Raw genomic sequence first — 17,171 nt, 5'->3', positions numbered from 1 at the left:
GCAAACATTGATTTGGAGCATTACCATGCAATTTAATTGAGCGTTTTAAAATTAACAAAAGGGTAGAGAAACCACTGTCAACTGCACAAAAATATCGCGATACGTTTTAGAAAGAAAATTGTGAAACGTAGTTTCCCCACACATCAGGCAGCCCCATAACGAGTTGCCAGCCAGCTTATTTCACCACTGTTCTATTCCTATCATTTGGCACTCCTTGCTCAAGTGGCATGCATCAACAACATGCTCAACCTACGCATACAGCAATCCCCACACCCTCTCACCGCTGCTGTCTCAAACTAGGATTTCAGTCAAATCTTACTTTAATCCTGGTTTAAACAAGTAGTATCATCCCACCTCCAAGTCGACAATGAGTGAACGCATTCATCGGCGGCACATAACCCAGACACTCGCTAACATTTGTTAATATTTGAACCTTTGAACCTTATGTCAGGACTCCGGGGCCCCATAAGCCCCCAGCTCTCACATAAATATTATATGTTAATGAAAACAAAAACTCTGCTATTTTTCACCAATGGGCTTGAAGGATGGTGGCAAGTCTTGTCTTGTTAAACTATGCCTTTAAAACTGACAACTATTTACCTGCAGTACCTCTATTTAAATACACTATCGAAAAAATCATTTACACCCCTGTCAATCATCGTGTTTCGCAGTGCGGATTTGTGAACGCACTTTGTAAACAGTACATGAAATAGTACGCGTTTTCAATGCGCTGTTCATATTATAACAAGCGTTTATACCAATGTTACTCTACAGAGCAGTGGGTCGCCGCTCGTCTTATCCGCATTTATACGAGCGGTATGTGGGGACTATGGCTTAACAGCAACAACAAAAAACTATCTGCACAGATGCATACGGACAAGATAAGTATAATAAAACAGGAGGAATTAACGGTGCAACACATCTCATCTGTTAAATATCTGCAGGTAATAGGATTGTCATCGATTGATCCTGACTGCAGACATTGGTAGGTCACAAATAATAATGAAGATAAGAGCGCAGTTTCACTGTATTATGCATAACGTTATCTAACCTATAAAAGGCATTTTTGTCTGTCTGCGTGGGTACCTTGTGACGTTTTTTAACTGACAAACTGTGGGGTTTACGTATCGAAAAAGTACACGGATACCACGCCGTATGCCCCGAGTCGAGAAAGTGCTATTCGTATTTCACATCTGTCAAATTTAAAGTAGTTAAATGAAAAATGTATTCCCTTTATCAACACAGGGTGGCGCCAGAGCACGAATCTGCGCATGCGCGAGAAAGCCAGCTCCACCGTGTGATGTCCTCCTCTCCCCTATGTGTGCACTTACTACTATAGGGTCGGTAGATGCTATTATAGTCCTTAGATTATATTATTGTAGAGCAGGCAGGGGGGGGGTAACAGCCCAGCCCCAGCCTGCAAAGGTGCCACCTCGGCCGGCTGGGAAATCTAGGCGAGGTCGGGGGCTCTGCACGGGACTAGGCCTCACCACTACACTGTGAAGTTAGTATTATAGAGTCGATATATACGACTATAGAGTAGGTAGATACTACAGTAGAGTAGGTAGATACTACTGTAGAATAGGTAGATACTACTGTAGAGTTTGGAGTTACTGCTACTGTAGAGCGGGCGTTGGGGGGGAGTGAAGCAGCCCAGCCCCAGCTTGCCAAGGTGCCACCTCGGCCGTCTGGGCAATCTAGGCGAGGCCGGGGGCTTTGCATGGGACTAGGCCTCTATAGAGTTGATATATACTGCTATAGAGTCAGCATGTACTACTGTAGTGATAGCAGATACCGCTCCAGTCAGCATACACCGCTGTAGTGATAGTAGGTACCGCCAGTCAGCATGCACCGCTGTAGTGATAACAGATACCGCCACAGTCAGCATGCACCGCTGTAGTGATAGCAGATACCACCAGAGTCAGCATGCACCGCTGTAGTGATAGCAGGTACCGCCAGCGTCAGCATGCACCGCTGTAGTGATAGCAGATACCACCAGTCAGCATGCACCGCTGCAGTGATAGCAGATACCGCCATAGTCAGCATGCACCGCTGTAGTGATAGCAGATACCGCCAGAGTCAGCATGCACCGCTGTAGTGATAGCAGATACCGCCAGTCAGCATGCACCGCTGTAGTGAAAGCAGGTACCGCCGCAGTCAGGATGCACTGCTGTAGTGATTGCAGATACCGCCACAGGTACCACCAGAGTCAGCATGCACCGCTGTAGTGATAGCAGATACCACCACAGTCAGCATGCACCACTGCAGTGATAGCAAATACCGCCACAGACAGCATGCACCGCTGTAGTGATAGCAAATACCGCCAGTCAGCATGCATCACTGTAGTGATAAGCAGATACCGCCACAGTCAGGATGCACTGCTGTAGTGATTGCAGATACCGCCACAGGTACCGCCAGAGTTAGCATGCACCGCTATAGTGATAGCAGATACCGCCAGTCAACATGCACCGCTGTAGTGATAGCAGGTATCGCCAGTCAGCATACACCGCTGTAGTGATAGCAGGTACCGCCAGAGTCAGCATGCACCGCTGTAATGATAGCAGGTACCGCCAGAGTCAGCATACACCGCTGTAGTGATAGCAGGTACCGCCGCAGTCAGGATGCACTGCTGTAGTGATTGCAGATACTGCCACAGGTACCGCCAGAGTCAGCATGCACCGCTGTAGTGATAGCAGATACCACTAGTCAGCATGCACCGCTGCAGTGATAGCAAATACCGCCACAGTCAGCATGCACCGCTGTAGTGATAGCAAATACCGCCAGTCAGCATGCATCACTGTAGTGATAAGCAGGTACCGCCACAGTCAGCGTGCACCGCTGTAGTGATAGCAGGTACTGCCACAGTCAGTGTGCACTGCTGTAGTGATAGCAGGTACTGCCACAGTCAGTGTGCACCGCTGTAGTGATAGCAGGTACCGCCACAATCAGTGTGCACTGCTGTAGTGATAGCAGTTCCCAAGTGTCCAATTAGAGGAAAGTGCGTCTGCTGAAAAAAGCAGAGGAAAGTGTTATGTTTGAGTGAAAAGGTAACATTTTTGACGAGATACCAGTGAGTGTCTGCGGTAGGCAGACATTTTGCTATAAGCGACTCGACTGTGAGGTCCATTAAAAAGGAACGCGAATGCAATCAGGGAAAGTGTTGCGGCTAGTGCTCCCCAGAGTGCTTAAATGATAAAAACTGTGGCGTTGTTATCAAACACCTGTATCTCCCTCGGAGTCATCCACCTGAATTATACACCATCATCTCCATTGGCGTCATCTCAAAGGTAATAAAAAATAAATAATTTTTTAATCATTATTTATTGTAGTCATTGTTATTAAACATTTACCATTTCCCCCCTATGTTCACTCGTACCATTGCAACAAGGTTTCTGGCATTAGCGAATTCGGCATTCGCAGGCGTTTTCAAGAACGTCACCCTCGCGGATAGAGAAGGTTCGCCATACTTAGAATTAACTCTATACCGTACTTAGAATTAACTCTATACAAATTGGTTTGGTGTTCACTTGCCTTTTATCCTGGATTCAAATTATGGGCATAACCCTTTGGTAAACTTAACATGAAAATATACTTTATGATTGACAATCTCAATAAGCGACTTTAAATCTGAAAATGTCTTATCCCAGGAGATAAGCTATCTTCACAAAAACGCTCTCTGCCCCTCACACACATTAAATTAAGATTGGAAAAACAACATCCATAGATACACAGCCTCACCAACAGACACGTACAAATTTAACTCTAGAAACTATCCATTAAATTATTCATTAACATTATCTGAATGAAATCGTGCATGTAAGAATTGATAGGGTTTTTTATAGGGGTTTTATGCAAATTATTCCTAAAGACTGCAATCAATGAGACTAAAACAAAATAGAAACGCAATATTAAAGACAAACAAGACAAAGATCCCCCATATAGCCTTAATAGGCTGTTGGGGCAAGTGTTGTTCGCGAGCACCTATTAAGGCCAGCACGGCACACAAGAGGGTGGGGGTGGCCAGGACCACGCCCGGCCGCCTTTGTCTCCCAAGTGGCGATGTTTACACATCGCACCAGGTACTCATATGAGGCTCAGTCAGCCTAGCAGAGGCCCAAGACCGGTTCAAATAAGCCATTGGTATTGGCCGTGAGCAGGAATCGAACCCAGCGCGCTAACCGCTACACTCCCGTTCCCCCTGAAAGGCAGTAAGATAAAAAGGAAAATGCAGTCCAAATAAATCTGCAAATTTATTTTAAAATGACCCCAAATAATTAAAGTGAATTTTATCGTCATGACTAGTTCATAAATATCAGGAACTCCCATAACTGAAGAACATTAAACATTACTGTTTGCCATAAACAGTGCAAAAATTGTCTACATACACCTCTGATAATTATTAGCACAGTTGGCTACGCAAGGTGCGAAAAAAGTTAAAAATAGAAACAATCTTGCCATATGTCAATTGAAGCAGACCGAGTCTGACACTGACATTGCTTTAACCTGAGAAATGTCTTGTGGGCATCTCATCAAAATAATCACACGAGCAAGCGTCGACGCCACCAGGAGAATATGAATTGATATCAATTCAGTTCATAAATGTAAACCGTTCATATTTACAAGTAGTCATTAAATATATTCCCTGCAATGAAGCTACCAACCTGTGGCAACCTTTGATGGGAAAGAGAATAGCCAAAGCTAGTCATGCATTTCAAGTAAACTTTAAAGTACAGTACCGAACAATTTGATAATTCTCAGCCTTACACTCCAAACGTACAATGTTGAACAAAGAAACACAAGTGGCTTATTTTAACATCATTCCCCAAAGCTCTGTTGTGTGCCATCAGAGCTGAAAGGGAGGACTTTAAACAGCAGCAAATCAAAACGAATAAACGTTGACAAAAATTATTACTGTCATGCACAGGCTCGCAAAATAAATATTACCACTAAAATATTCCACATGCTAAAATTAAGATCAATAAAAAACATTACTAAAACGATGTGTGTTATTGGACTAGAACTCAAACCATTCATGTTTATTTCGTCTGCTTAGAATATAATTTACCTGAACACAAACAAAAACAGTCTGAGCAATGTAAATGTACAGTATATCATATATAATATATAATTGTGCATCTGCACAATTGGTAGAATATCCAATGCCAACTGTTCTCAGTGTCCAATTGACCCCCATGGGATGCAAAAAATCTAATCTGTGCCCATTATTAACCTGCAAGCACTCATGTAAGACGTGCAAGAGGTCAAAATCACTGATTGCAATCGACAGTGAGAGAGTGTACTTAGCACTGCGACAAAAATTTGATGTTGGTAACAAAAACCATTCACATTGATCAGGGTGACGACGGTGCCCACCTGTGGCTAAAACAAGCATGGGCAGGTAGGGCAGAGCAGTGATAACACATTATGTCTCACAAGCATCAAGGACCTGGGTTTGATTCCCAAATGGGGCACTTTTATGTATGGAGTTTATGTTTTCCCTCTGTTCTCCATGGGTTTCCTCCAGAATCTCTACTTTCCTCCAATAGCTAAAAACATACAATGTCATTGTTTTGTTTTGCCAGACAAGCCAATACAGGTCCATCCTGAAAAAAAGAGCCTTCAGACTCAGTGCAGCTTTCCTGGGTACATTCCTAACAATCATACATATTCTTACTGCATCTAAAATAAATACAACACAATGGCCTGAAATAAAAACATCCACCGACAATTGACAAATACAGGAGAACCTTGATTATGGTGGGTTTATACCAATCGCGGGCAACCTGTTTGTATACAAATTTATCCATCGCAGGGGTTAAGTTTTGGCTTTTCGTGGGTATACTGTACCCGGAAGTACTGTATCATTGGCTGATACCGTAGTGTGGGGCAGGCGAGGGACGCGAGGTAGTGTCGCAGCTCTACCTTTGCCGTAGAAGCATCTCGAGGACAAAGACTAAAAACAGACTGTTAGGGCAAGTGCTGTTAGCGAGCGCCTATGAAGGCTGGCATTGCACACAAGGGGGTGGGGTATCTAGCACCACGCCTGGTCGCCTTCGTCTCCCCAGTGGCAACGATTACACACCGCACCAGGTATTTGAGGATGAGTCGACCTAGGGGAGGCCTAGGACCGATTCAGATAATCGTCACTGGTATTGGGTGTGAGCGGGAATCGAACTCGGGTCGCCGAGTTCGTAGCGTGCGCACGCTAACCGTAGCGCTCCCGCTACCCATTCGCGGACAAACACACACACCCCCCCCTGCTTTGGATCACCATCAGCAAGTACAGTATTTATGTAGAATTCATACTATTATTTGTCGAGGAATGTTTTCATATAGGGTTTTTACATGTTTATGTCAATATTTTTTTTATTTGGCAATACAGTACCCATTTCAATTGTGATGTGTCTATTGTTGGTTGCAGTGTACCTAACCCCATTATTTAGGTAAGGTTTAAGTATTAAATATCGCGTTTTTGGCTTTCGCGGCACTTTTCAATAACATAACCCCCGCGATATTCAAGGGCCACCTCTATATTAATACTGTATGCTGATGGCACAACCATATATAAAGAAACCTGACCATTTTAATTAATCACGTAAAAAATATTCAGTTAACACAGCCGTTAAAGTTACTCACCATCTGTTATTGGTCAATGGAATTCGAAAAATGTACATTTTGAATTGTATGGCACTCAATCCATGAGTGGTTATTAATAACGTGTGCTATTTAACAGGCAAAACACTTTTTTTACAAGTGGATGAACTGCATAAGTGAAAACACACAATTGAACCTCGATTCATTGGACACTCACATTCGACTCTCCTCAATAAGAGGCAGGTTAACCAACACTTTAGGTGATTGTTGAGCACTATTTGTATTTCCATTAAGCCGTAAACCAATGATATATACCACTATGTCACACGATTTTTGTTCCTGGGTAGTGTTATTTTCTAATTGCTTATGCCTCAAAAGTATAGAAAATGGCTATTATTCCCCACAAACTTTGCTTTTGTGACCAGGACTTTAAGTGAAGGACACAAATGCACACGTTTCCTAATTTAAAATAGGTAAATTACAAAATATCACTGTCCTGCTCACAAAAGCAAAGTTTGTGGGGATTAATGGCTATTTTCTGTACTTTTGAGGCGTAAGCAATTGGAAAAAAACACTTACTACCAAGGAACAAAAAATGTAAAAAAAAATTGTTACACAGTGAATTGTAAATAGAGGTTATGCAATCCTTCATAAAGTATAACCGAGAAAGAGCTTTAACCGTAAACAATACTGTGCCGATTTAATTTTAAGCCAAAGAAAGTCGACTTTGGAAACCACAAGGCATGTCTAAAAATATTACAATAGTTAACATGTTTTAATTAAAATTCAACAGCATTGCACACCCTTCATGGTGCTGAGTGGAATAAATAAATCAGCTTGGAACGTAAAAAAATCGCACACACACAACACTCAAGAGTTCACAAGCCACAGCTGAAAGCAAAGCCAACAGTCAAGCAAATACGCAGTCGGGTAATGTGCCCAGTGACCTTGCAGAGTTGCATAGCTCTCCGTGGTTGGTACAAGTTAGAGCTGGCATCGCCGCCACTACCCGGGTACACTGCGCAAAAGTGTAATGTAACCACTGCAGCGCCCGCCTACAGCTCGTGGCGGTGTGCCGACTACTACACACGCACCGGCAACGTGGATCCTTGGGCAGTTTCAGCCACAACTTCGCTGTCCCGGTCCGATGTCATTTTGTCCCTTTTAAGTCTTCCAACGCTGAAAGTAAAAAAAAAATTAAACAAAGTAACGAAGTTATTGACAAGTCAACGACGCGCAACACACAAGACTGGCCGAGAAATCAATCAAACCTTCAGTCAAGCGATCAACAACTCTCGCCCGGATTGAAGAAACACACGTTAACTTTAAAGGCACGTACTGGGCCACGTCTCCTGTACATGAAAGCTCGACTTCCTAGTACGCGTCCGAGCATCAACACAATGAATGAGGCCTGCTGTGCGCCCACCGTCTCGCTTCAAGGGTGAAAGAAAACGCCACACACCCGAGTTCGGGGCCCAGGCATTGTGAACGAGGCTGGTGTCCACTTTCAAACCCCGTGTGCTAGTTGAACAGCTGTGGGGTGGCGGGCACAGCCCTTTGCATTGTGAACCGTCAAATGGCCACCTCGGCAATGCAACGAGGCCTAAGCCGCGTGTGTGGCGGCTTGCGCCAGTACGCAATGTCATTAACAATCTCAATTTAAGCTGGAAAGACCGCGAGAGTGTGTGTGTGTAAAAGCATAACCACCCCACCCCCACTCATTCCTTCCTGCGAATGTGACGATTCGCAAGAGGTCAATGCGCTTTACAACACTCACTTCAATGGGCACCACCAACCGGCAGGGTAAAAAAAAATGCATCATTGCGAGTTGTCTCCACTACTGTAACGCGCAAACACGCGGCGGGGGCCTGCGTCACACTTCACCGTAAAACTGTCGCCGCCACAATAGCTAAGTGCATAAAGGCCCGTACGCGCACATCTACGCGGAAATCTCTGGAGAGAATTCACCACGGCGGCGCTATTATTATTATTTGTACCCCCTTATTAAAAGCAAAAAAGATTAACAAAAGCACCACCCAATATCGGATGAGTCGGCAATTGTCGGCGCACTGTTTCTCCACCAGCCCGATCCGAGGGTGAGCGGAGGAGGGCGGAGGATGGCTGAACACGCCCGCAGTGAATGTCGCAGCTACAAGCAGCAGCAGTGCGCACATACCACGGGGGTCGGGTGTGCACCGTCAATCACCACGGTGTACACACAGCGGCACGCACACTCACGCTGTACACACAGCGGCACGCACACTCACGGTGTACACACAGCGGCACGCACACTCACGCTGTACACACAGCGGCACGCACACTCACTCACGGTGTACACACAGCGGGTCGCACACTCACGGTGTACACACAGCGAGTCGCACACTCACTCACGGTGTACACACAGTGGCACGCACACACACTCACGGTGTACACACGCCCAACAAACGTTGTCTAGTTCGCAGTATATATGCTTAGACATGCACACAAGTGTGTACACACTTAAAAACGTGTACATGCAGAAGAGTGTACATCTTTTTTTACCAGTGTACATTCAATTCAAGAATGCGTACACGAAGCACCTATGTTGAGACGCACAGATAAAACCGTGCGTACCGAAAAACGTATAGATGCAGCACGGTGTATATGCTTAGACGTGTGTACACAAGCGTATACATGTATATTATACAGCAATGTACAGTACATGCATGTAAAGGTGTGTTATACGTGTATTGTATACGCTTAGAAACGTGTTGTCAATTTACAAACGTGTACACATGTACAAGCTTAGAAATACACTATGCTTACAGTCGCGTACCTTATGAACATGCGTATAAACGTTCATGAACGTGTCTATTATTGTACACGTGTTTATTCAAGTGTTGGAATCGTGTTATTGAGGGATGATGCGGTGACAGGACTTATCGAACTGCACTACGAACCCGGATACATACATTCGCTTCCTAACATGAGCCTCTACTTACCCAACCCGCATTTACCAGCGTGGTGAAGTATGGTCAAACAACCCCCGTGAGTGCCACGTGGGCAGACCACGTAGCAGTGGCCTGACAATGCGATGTCGTATTTACGAGTTTGTAAACGTGCACACAACCGTGTAAACATGTCCACACACTTGTACAGGTTTATCTGTAGTTAAAGCTTGCATACGCCCTTGTAGACATAACCTTGAAAATGCATCAACGCTTGTAATCGTGCATGCACCGTACAATTTAATAAGTATATATATAAAACCTTGCACAGGTTCAAGTGTATAATCAAATCAACATGTATGAACGTGTATAGCCTTGCAGTATGCATAACCTTGTACACATTTGTCAACACGCATATAACCTTGGCACACAGATGAAATTGTGCGTATAATCGTATGCTCCTATCCATGTATTTGATGTGCAAATAACCTTGAACACCCTAACAGTCGTGCATATAATCGCGAGTGCTTCCAGCGTGGACGTAACCTTGCACTTACAATCGTGTAAATAACCAAGGGACACGTTCATACGTGTAATTAACTTTTTTTGCCCGCGTTAAAATTCGTGTGACCCTGCACACGTGAACGATCACGTACGTATATACCGTAATAATCTTGCACATGGGGTATAGCGGCGGTGCACGTTGCAACGTACGTGACGAACAATCAAAGATTCCCCCGCATAACTTTAACAGACTGTTAGGACAAGAGTGCCATTAGCGAGTAGCACCTATGAAGGCCGACACGGCACACGAGGGGGTGGGGGATGGCCAACACCACGCACGACCGCCTTCGTCTCCCCCAGTGGCGATGTTTACACACCACCGCGCCGGGTCACACATTTGAGGCCGAGACGACCTAAGGGAGGCCCAGGACCGGTTCAGATAATCCGTCACCGATATTGGCCGTGAGCGGACAATCGACCTTGGGGGGGGGGGGGGGTCCACCGGGTTCGTAGCGTAGCGCGCTAACAGCTACACCACCGCTCCCCCCGACGCACAAGACGCACGTGCAACATTTGTGACGGGCGACCGCGATGGAGGCCTGCGCTAGTCGAGCCGCCCGGGTGATAACGAATTGATTGGGGGGGAAAGAGAGAGAGAGAGAAAAAAACACCCAGCCACGGTGACGGGGGGTGGTTGGTAGCGCGAAACCATTCAGCCTAAAAAAAAAAACCCTCCACAATCGGCGGTGTTAATCAATGCCTCGAATCGGTGTTACGGTAAGTGGCTCGAATAATGTGACGACTAACGGAGGCTTCCAGAAGACGCGCGGCGCGAACCGCCTCTCGACAAACAGCAAAGGCGCGGGCGCGCGCCCGCGCGCGGTCGTCAGGAGGGAAACGTTGAAGCTGCGACGTTAACGCGACAGCAGCGGCGGCGGCGCGTTTTTTTGCGGAACGGTCACGGTCGTTTCGCGCCTTCCGAAACGACCGTGACGTTCTGACGGGTACATAAGCAGTAAATAAACGCAGTACAACGGAGAACGTTTCAAACGTTGCGGCGACGTCCAGCGCGTTCCCTTTAACATGGCGCCGCTCGGTCTGACCGCCCGCCCGCCCGCCCGCCCGCCACCCCGCCACCCCCACCACCAACCGCGCCATGCACAAACGCACGACGCCAACTTTAACCTCGCGGGCTCCCGCACGACGACGACAACAACAACACGGCAACAACGGGGGCGCGTTACTATCCCGCTCGCCGCCTCGCCTCACCCCGAGTTGCGAGAAGGTGAAGAGGCGCGCCGCCGCTCTCCACTCGCTCCTCCGCTCTCAACGGACGGCACGAGGGCTCGAGCAGAGGGGCGGGCTTGGGGGCGATGTAAATGGGCGGGGTTAATGGTAAAGTGGGCGGGGTTAAGTAAAAAATAATAGGCGGGGAATATGAGTGGGGAGGGGGCGCGAGGGTCAGGGATGTAAATGAACGGGGGTACGTAGAAAGTGGGCGGGTTTACGCGATAAATGGGCGGGGCTATGGGTGCGGTTGCTGGTCAGGGCTGTAAATGGGCGGAGTTAAATGATAAGTGGGAGAGGCTATGAGTGGAGGGGGAGGGGCTGGAGGGAAGATAGCGGCGGTCTCTCGTTGAAGAAGGGAAAAGAGAGAATTGTTAGAGGCCCGGAGGGTGAGGGACGGAGCTGCGAGAAGAGGCGGTGGGAACTCGGCCGTGAGGGGCGGGCTTAGGGAAGTTAAAGAAGGGGGAGGGAGGGGGTGTCACGAGGTGGAGAGGCGGTGTTTAGTGGTGGAGGGGGCGGGGTCAGGAGTTGAGGGGCGGGGTCAGGAGTTGAGGGGCGAGGTCAGGAGTTGAGGGGCGGGGTTAGAGTGGGTTGAGGTCACGGAACCCGCGAGCGAGCGCGCCGGCCGGAAACTCCTCGAGCTCGCGCCTCTTTTTCCTCCTCCTCCTCCGCGTCCCTCTCACGCTTTCCCGCCTCCTCCGCGTCCTTCTCACGCTTTCCCGCCTCCTCCTCCGCGTCCTTCTCACGCTTTCCCGCCTCTTCCTCCTCCGCGTCCTTCTCACGCTTTCCCGCCTCTTCCTCCTCCGCGTCCTTCTCACGCTTTCCCGCCTCTTCCTCCTCCGCGTCCTTCTCACGCTTTCCCGCCTCCTCCGCGTCCTTCTCACGCTTTCCCGCCTCTTCCTCCTCCTCCGCGTCCTTCTCACGCTTTCCCGCCTCCTCCTCCGCGTCCTTCTCACGCTTTCCCGCCTCTTCCTCCTCCACGTCCTTCTCACGCTTTCCCGCCTCCTCCGCGTCCTTCTCACGCTTTCCCGCCAAGCGCGCGCTCCCTCGCCAACTGTTCCGGTCCCGCGGCACTCCTCCTCCGAACTTCCCCACCCGCCTGCAGCACGGGACGAGTCGTTCGTTTTCCTCGGGACATGTCGACCCATGCATGGCACCTTGCTGGGTTCTTGGCAGCGGGCGTTCGACACTTCACGTGGCCTGGCACAGGCGCCGTTGTGACGTCGCCGCAACTTAGTGGCGAATGGCGGTTGTTGTTGTTTGAGTGGTTGACACGGAATGGTGACCACATGCTTGGTGCGTCTGCCAGTCGTTTCCCTCAGTCGACCGATGGCACACCACCTGGGTCTGGCCCCGGTGGCCTCCTGCAGCCAGCGGCGATCCTTCGACACTTCACGTGGTCTCAAAGTGCACCTAGCCTGGCACATTCTGCTGGGCCACGTAGCGACCAGCAGAGAAGGCGGCGCGCTGCACGATCTCTTGTAGTGCTGTTACTTCTGTGCTCCTCTTTGCCATCAACTCGCTCTGGAGTGAGGAGATTGACAAATAGGATGTACATGATCGCGTACACGTCAGGCATAATTTCCAGTGATGTACTTGGTATGAGAAACTGGGAATATAATAATTACACAACCCTTAGAAAGTTGATTAATTTCCATCATTCTGAGTTACGATGTTTCTGATCATGTTTACTTTGGCTCCATTAGCCCAAATCTAGCGTAACCATGATCGTGCATGGTGTTTACCAATCCAATGGTACTATCCAACCCTCAAACCTGCTTAGCTTGCCATTCATTTTCATATGTCAATTTACTCATTCAATCAGAAAGCTTTGTTATTCATATCAGCCAGGCCCCGTGGTGTAAAGTGTCATGAAGAAAGGTTCATTGCCCAAAACGTCGCCGATTATGTTTCCTTAGGGCAGTGGTTCTGAACCTGGGGGTGCGAGATGCCCTTTCTGGGGGTAGCGAGACGTGGCTAGATTTATTTTTATTATTTAAAGGTAATTCATCGAAAACACATTAAGAAACGTGCACATAAGTTACAATTAACGTCGTACTGAGATTATAAATGTGTTTTTTGCTCTCCAACACATCGGTGTGCTGTACTAGTAACGATTTGGCACGTGTTTACGTGACAAACCTTACTAATTGGCTGTGTCGGCGGGTTAATTTTACGCGATCTAACCCAAACAAAAACTTTTATTACGGATGATTGGTCGCGAAAGCTCACGTGCTAAACTACCACTTTGTTTAATCAAACCTACGTTTTGATTTACGCGATCTAACCCAAACAAAAACTCTTATTACGGATGATTGGTCACGAAAGCTCACGTGCTAAACTACCACTTTGTTTAATCAAACCTACGTTTTGATTAAACATGCATTTCCCTTAACTGCCATTGATAACCAAAGGGGTGCAAGGCTGCGGTAAAAAGGTTAAGAACAATATTCTTAGCTCTTTCGGTAAAGTCACGTTGAAGGGAAACAATAAAATAATAGAATATATTTAAAACAATAAAAATTCTCACGACGTTTCGACCAAAACACAAACGACCATAACACAAACGGTCATCATCAGGTGTTGGTTTTCACACCTGATGATGACCGTTTGTGTTATGGTCGAAACGTCGTGAGAATTTTTATTGTTTTATATATATATTATTATTTTATTGTTTCCCATTCAACGTGACTTTACCGAAAGAGCTAAGAATATGAATTACTGCAGTCACGAAAGCTTTAAATCAAAAGGTTAAGAACCGTTCCCTTAGGGTGAATTAGTCAGAGCACGTTTGCATATAATTTACATATCGTTTGCATAACTAATCGAGGGTTGCTAGGTTACGTGTTCTTGCGTGGGGGGGTGGGGTTGAGAGAGGGTGGGGGGGAGAATTTCAAACGCCTCTTCCGCCACTTCACAACCCGGTCGCACCCGACCAAATCAGTGCGCCGCCGCCCGTGTTGGTGGTGGTGGGGGTTAATTGGCGCTTTTATTTTTTTCAGTAATCGCCCTGCGGTTTATTTGACGCGCCGTCGCTTTCAACGACGAGGCGCTCGGGCCAAGGAAGCTCGCTCCTTTTTTTTAATTCGGTACTGATGCGATGTTTTTGTTAAAACCGCTTGCGTGCAAACGCGGCACTACTTTGTTCGACGAGCCGAACGCACGCAGCGCGCGCGCGTGCCGCAGTGCGGGGCGGGGGCGCCCGCGCGCTCGTGTCCGTGACGTCACGCCGGGAGGAGACGGTTGTTGCGCGATGACGTCACTACGTTTTGAATGACGCACAACCGGACTTTGGCCGTCGGCAATCGAGTGCAATTCCTGTATTGTTGTAGCACGTGTTCGGGGCTTTCGTCAGCGTTGGGGGACGCGTGCGATGGCCCTGCAACGCTTGTGGCCCAGTGCTTTGGGGGATAGGGGTTGGGTGGATCACGTGGAGATTTGTGAAATTCACTGGGCAGTGCAGCAAGTGGGGTTCGGGAACCCATCTGTGCGGCCCCGTGTTTTTTTTTGTTCCATGTGTCCGTGGCGGGCTCTATCTGGGTACTCCGGTTTACCTCCCAAACAGCAAAACAATCCATAAAGGCCTCCGCAACCCCCCCCCCCACCGCACTACTGATGCGTAAGGGAACCAGTCTCACCTGTTAAGCAGCGATAAAGCGATTGGGGGAGATGGTAAACCCCGTTTACATTCAAACTAAATCCCCAGTACAACCCAATTGTGCGATTCGCTTCATGTCACTGCAAGAGCATCTTCTTTGGTTCTTTCGGTAAAGTCACGTAGAATGAGAATAAAATAATAAATTGATAAAATAACACAATAATATTTTTGTTATTTTTTGTTATTATATTTTGTTATTTTATTTTATCAATGTATTATTTTATTCTCATTCTACGTGACTTTACCGAAAGAACCAAAGAAGATGAATCATTGCAGTCACGAAAGCTTTAAATCGAAATGCAAGAGCATCGTTCTTCATTGAGAGGCCCGCGGGTCACTGGCGGCCCTGGTGGCCTTTAGTGGGGCCCCCGACAACACACAACACGTGAACACCACACCCCCATCATCATCGTGCTGCTGTCAAACCCAACAATGGATTCAAACGTGTGGCGGCCCTCACCACTGATGATGTCTTAACGGCGAAAGTGGCCCCCCTCTGAAATTTTGTGAAGAACAATGTTCGAGACGACCATGGAAGCGGATCTCTATATCCCTATATAATGGGACCTTTTTTGCCAGTATCAAAGTATGAAAAATAAGAATAGGTTTGACCCTTTCCAACAATAAAACAGGTGTTAAGATTTTGATTTAAAGCTTTCGTGACTGCACGGATTTATATTCTTGATTCTTTCGGTAAAGTCACGTAGAAGGGAAACAATAAAATAATACAAATATCAAACAATACAATTCTCACGACGTTTCGACTGCAACACAAGCAATCATCATCAGGTGTGAAAACCACAGCAAGAAATTTTGAAAAAGTGGCGGGTTTTTTAATGTTAGCACCACGGAGAGCGATATGGCAGTTAATAAAATGGACGAGTCCATCTATGTTCGGAAAAGAGGAGGGGGGAGACGAAAATAATGGATGCAGTCTGAAAGCCACCGTAAGCGTGAACAATCAATTAAGACCCGAAATGGTTTATCAAATCCTTGCAATGATTGCTAAGTCAGAATCCATGTTCTCGGTTGAAATTGTCTGTGTTTGTATATGTGGATAGCCTCATGAACGAATCTCTCATGGTAGCCAGATTGCTTGCAAAGAACCTCTGTCTTGGAGAAGTCAATGTCATGTGAGCCTACTGAATTATAACAGTGATCTGCCACGGCCGAGGTGTTGGTCCTACCGTCTTTTAGGTCTGCTTTGTGTTCACGAATGCGGTCCGAGACATGTCGTTTGGTTTCTCCAATGTAACTACTACCACAGAGGCAACTTAGTTTGTAGACGCCAGGGTACTGTATGTACGGAATCACATCTTTTACATTGGAGAAACCAAACGACATGTCTTGGACCGCATTCGTGAACACAAATCAGACCTAAAACCTGATGCTGCTGTGGTTTTCACACCTGATGATGATTGCTTGTGTTGCAGTCGAAACGTCATGAGAATTGTATTGTTTAAATTTTTTATTATTTTATTGTTTCCCTTCTACGTGACTAATTTCTCTAATTTGAAAATACATTTTTCTAGTTTGAAAACTGTCTCTAGATTGAAAATAAATTTCTCTAATTTGAAAACTAATTTCTCTAGATTGAAAACTAATTTCTCTAGTTTGAAAATAAATTTCTCTAGTTTTTAAAACTGTCTCTACATTGAAAAGTTTTTCTCTAGGTTGAAAACTAATTTCTCTCGATTGAAAACTAATTCCTCTCGATTGAAAACTAATGTCTCTAGATTGAAAACTTATTTCTCTAGATTGAAAACTAATTTCTCTAGGTTGAAAACTAATTTCTCTCGATGGAAAACTAATTTCTCTCGATTGAAAACGAATTTCTCTCGATGCAAAACTAATATATCTAGTTTGAAAACTAATTTCTCTAGATTGAAAACTAATTTCTATAGATTGAAAACGAATTTCTCTAGATTTAAAACTAATGTCTCTCGATTGAAACTGTCTCTCCATTGAAAACTAATTTCTCTCGATTGAAAACTAATTTCTCTAGATTGAAAACAAATTTATCTAGATTGAAGACTAATTTCTCTAGATTGAAAACGAATGTGTTGATTGAAAACGATTTTCTCTCGATTGAAAACTAATTTCTCTAGTTTGAAACTAATTTCTCTAGTTTTAAAACTAATTTCCCTAGTTTGAAAACTAATTTCCCTAGTTTGAAAGCTAATTTCGCTCGATTGAAAACT

At 46.2% G+C, this 17,171-nt stretch overlaps 1 protein-coding gene across 4 annotated transcripts in view; it reads right to left on the bottom strand.

Moving 5' to 3' along the window:
- Window positions 1-11,521, bottom strand: part of LOC116949268 (uncharacterized) — a 52,905-nt gene extending 41,384 nt beyond the window's left edge. Inside the window, exons 1-2 of one of the 4 annotated variants that reach the window (XM_032966395.2) lie at window positions 11,295-11,521; window positions 7,689-7,773 (exon numbers count right to left, since the gene is read on the bottom strand). In XM_032966395.2, coding sequence (XP_032822286.2) covers window positions 7,689-7,748 — 60 coding nt within the window. In that variant the 5' untranslated portion in view covers window positions 7,749-7,773; window positions 11,295-11,521. Of the gene's footprint in view, window positions 1-7,688; window positions 7,774-8,630; window positions 11,139-11,294 lie in introns of those variants that run through there. The other 3 variants (XM_032966404.2, XM_032966369.2, XM_076069213.1) reach the window with 3 other exon arrangements.
- Window positions 11,522-17,171: the final 5,650 nt, after the last annotated feature.

Source organism: Petromyzon marinus, chromosome 2 (genome assembly GCF_048934315.1).
Source record: "Petromyzon marinus isolate PM22_M1 ecotype Great Lakes invasive population chromosome 2, UKy_Petmar_22M1.pri1.0, whole genome shotgun sequence".
In the NCBI taxonomy this organism is placed as follows: domain Eukaryota; kingdom Metazoa; phylum Chordata; class Hyperoartia; order Petromyzontiformes; family Petromyzontidae; genus Petromyzon; species Petromyzon marinus.
Note: the sequence above shows the minus strand (reverse complement) of the source record. Positions and strands in the feature narration are given on the sequence as shown.